We start from the raw sequence: 1,965 nt of genomic DNA, 5'->3' as shown, positions 1-1,965 counted from the left end.
CATCCTTCCATCCATCCATCCATTATCTTTACCCGCTTATTCCATTTTGGGTCACGGGGGTCGCTGGTGCCCATGTCCAGCAATCACTGTGCGAGGGGCGGGGGACACCCTGGACAGGTCTCCAGTCCATCACAGGGACACATAGAGACAAACGAGACAAACAACCATTCACTCTCTCACTCACACCTAGGGACAGTTTAGAGTTACCATCAGTCTAACATGCATGTTTTTGGTCTGTGAGAGGAAACTGGAGTACCCGGAGAAAACCCACGCATGCCCGGAGAGAACATGCAAACTCCACCCAGAAAGGCCCCTGGACCGGGGTTTGAACCAGGGACCTGCTCGCTGAGAGGCAGCAGCTCTACCAGTTGCGCCACCGTGCTGCCCAATTTCAAGTTCAGTTTATTGTCATTCACATCACATGTGGTACATGAGGTGGAACGAAATGATGTACCAGTACTCGGGGTCCCAGTTACAGCCAACAGTAGTAATGCCCACACCTGCATTAGATGAGAGTAATGACAGAAGAGAGGAGTGAGTAAAATGTAGATCACAATTTATATTGTCATTATAAACTCAAATTCCACATTGTATTTCATGACAAAGTTTACCGTGCAGCTTTAATCCTGGACTGTTCGGTGCATTTCTACCCTGTCATGTAAATTTGTGTGATTTTACTTTGACCTCGCAGCTTTCTTGGTGTTTATTTGTCTTTTTTTCCGTTTCTCTAGTTTGTTCCCAGTTCTCTCGAGGCGTCTATGCCATTTTTGGCTTCTATGACAAGAAGTCGGTCAACACCATCACTTCCTTCTGTGAGACGCTCCACGTGTCCTTCATCACTCCTTCTTTTCCAGTGGAGGGAACCAATCAGTTTGTTCTTCAAATGAGGCCAGACATCAAGGGTCCACTGGTTTCATTAGTGGAGTACTACAAGTGGGAACGGTTTGCCTATCTGTACGACAGCGACAGAGGTAAACTGCTTTACTTTGTTTTTTACCACTTTGTTTCTGAATGCCACCATTTATTCAGGTTTTATTCAATTACAGGAAACTGTGCAACATTTACCATAATTGCTAACGTATAGGCCTCCACTTTTTTCTCACGCTTTGGAGTCCACGACGTGTACCCAGGAGCAGCTATTTATTTTATTGTAATAGTTTGTTAATATTTTATTATGACAGGCTGCCAAGTTTCATGTCACCATACAACATTTTCCCTTGACACTCCTGGGCGCTCATATAGCTGCCCAACACCCATCCCTCTTGGGGGCGGGATTTTTGTTTTTCAGTTCAACATTTATTTGTCCAGGTTAGTCTCACTGAGCCTCGAGGACTCACAAGAGACCTGATTTAAACAAAGAACACAGATCAGGTACACATAACAGAAGACAATCATATGAAAGCATCAAATGAAATGAATAGAAGAAATGATATAAAAACTAAACAAATGCATCCCTGAGGGACTCCTCCAGAGCCTGTCTTGTCCTGCAGCAGCAGCACCTGACTCTCCTCCTCTGTCCGCCTCATCACTGCCTCGTATTCTGTGTTGTGATTTAACCAGAAGTGTTTTACAAGGTTTGTTGTGTTGCTACAGCTCTTTACTGATTTTCCACAAACCGCTTCTTGGCTGTTTTTGGAGCTGAAAAAGCTCCTCATATGACTCCGTTTACGCTCCGCTGTTGACTGAGAGACTGACTGACGAGCAGCGTGCCGCTCTGCTTACACACACACATTCACCCAGGCGGAAGAAAAAATAGTTCCCACAAAAAAGCGTATCATTTAGACAAGAGCTCAGTAGTTTAGTTACTTTCTACCATCTTCCTGTAAATGATATGCATTACCTGAAATGACGGAAGTATCAAAACTATCGATAGATTGATTTAAACATTGATTCTAGAGCGCAACATTTTGATACACACACACACACATATATATCTATATATATATATATATATATATATATATA

At 43.4% G+C, this 1,965-nt stretch overlaps 1 protein-coding gene across 1 annotated transcript in view; it reads left to right on the top strand.

Moving 5' to 3' along the window:
* LOC119422994 (glutamate receptor 2) overlaps nt 1–1,965 on the top strand; it is a gene marked incomplete at its 3' end in the record, with an annotated part of 67,779 nt that overhangs the window by 12,850 nt on the left and 52,964 nt on the right. Inside the window, exons 3-4 of the mRNA XM_037690405.1 lie at nt 732–971; nt 1,561–1,574. Coding sequence (XP_037546333.1) covers nt 732–971; nt 1,561–1,574 — 254 coding nt within the window. The remainder of the gene's footprint in view (nt 1–731; nt 972–1,560; nt 1,575–1,965) is intronic.

Source organism: Nematolebias whitei, chromosome 16 (assembly GCF_014905685.2).
Source record: "Nematolebias whitei isolate Nwh7 chromosome 16, NemWhi1, whole genome shotgun sequence".
Taxonomy (NCBI): domain Eukaryota; kingdom Metazoa; phylum Chordata; class Actinopteri; order Cyprinodontiformes; family Rivulidae; genus Nematolebias; species Nematolebias whitei.
Note: the sequence above shows the minus strand (reverse complement) of the source record. Positions and strands in the feature narration are given on the sequence as shown.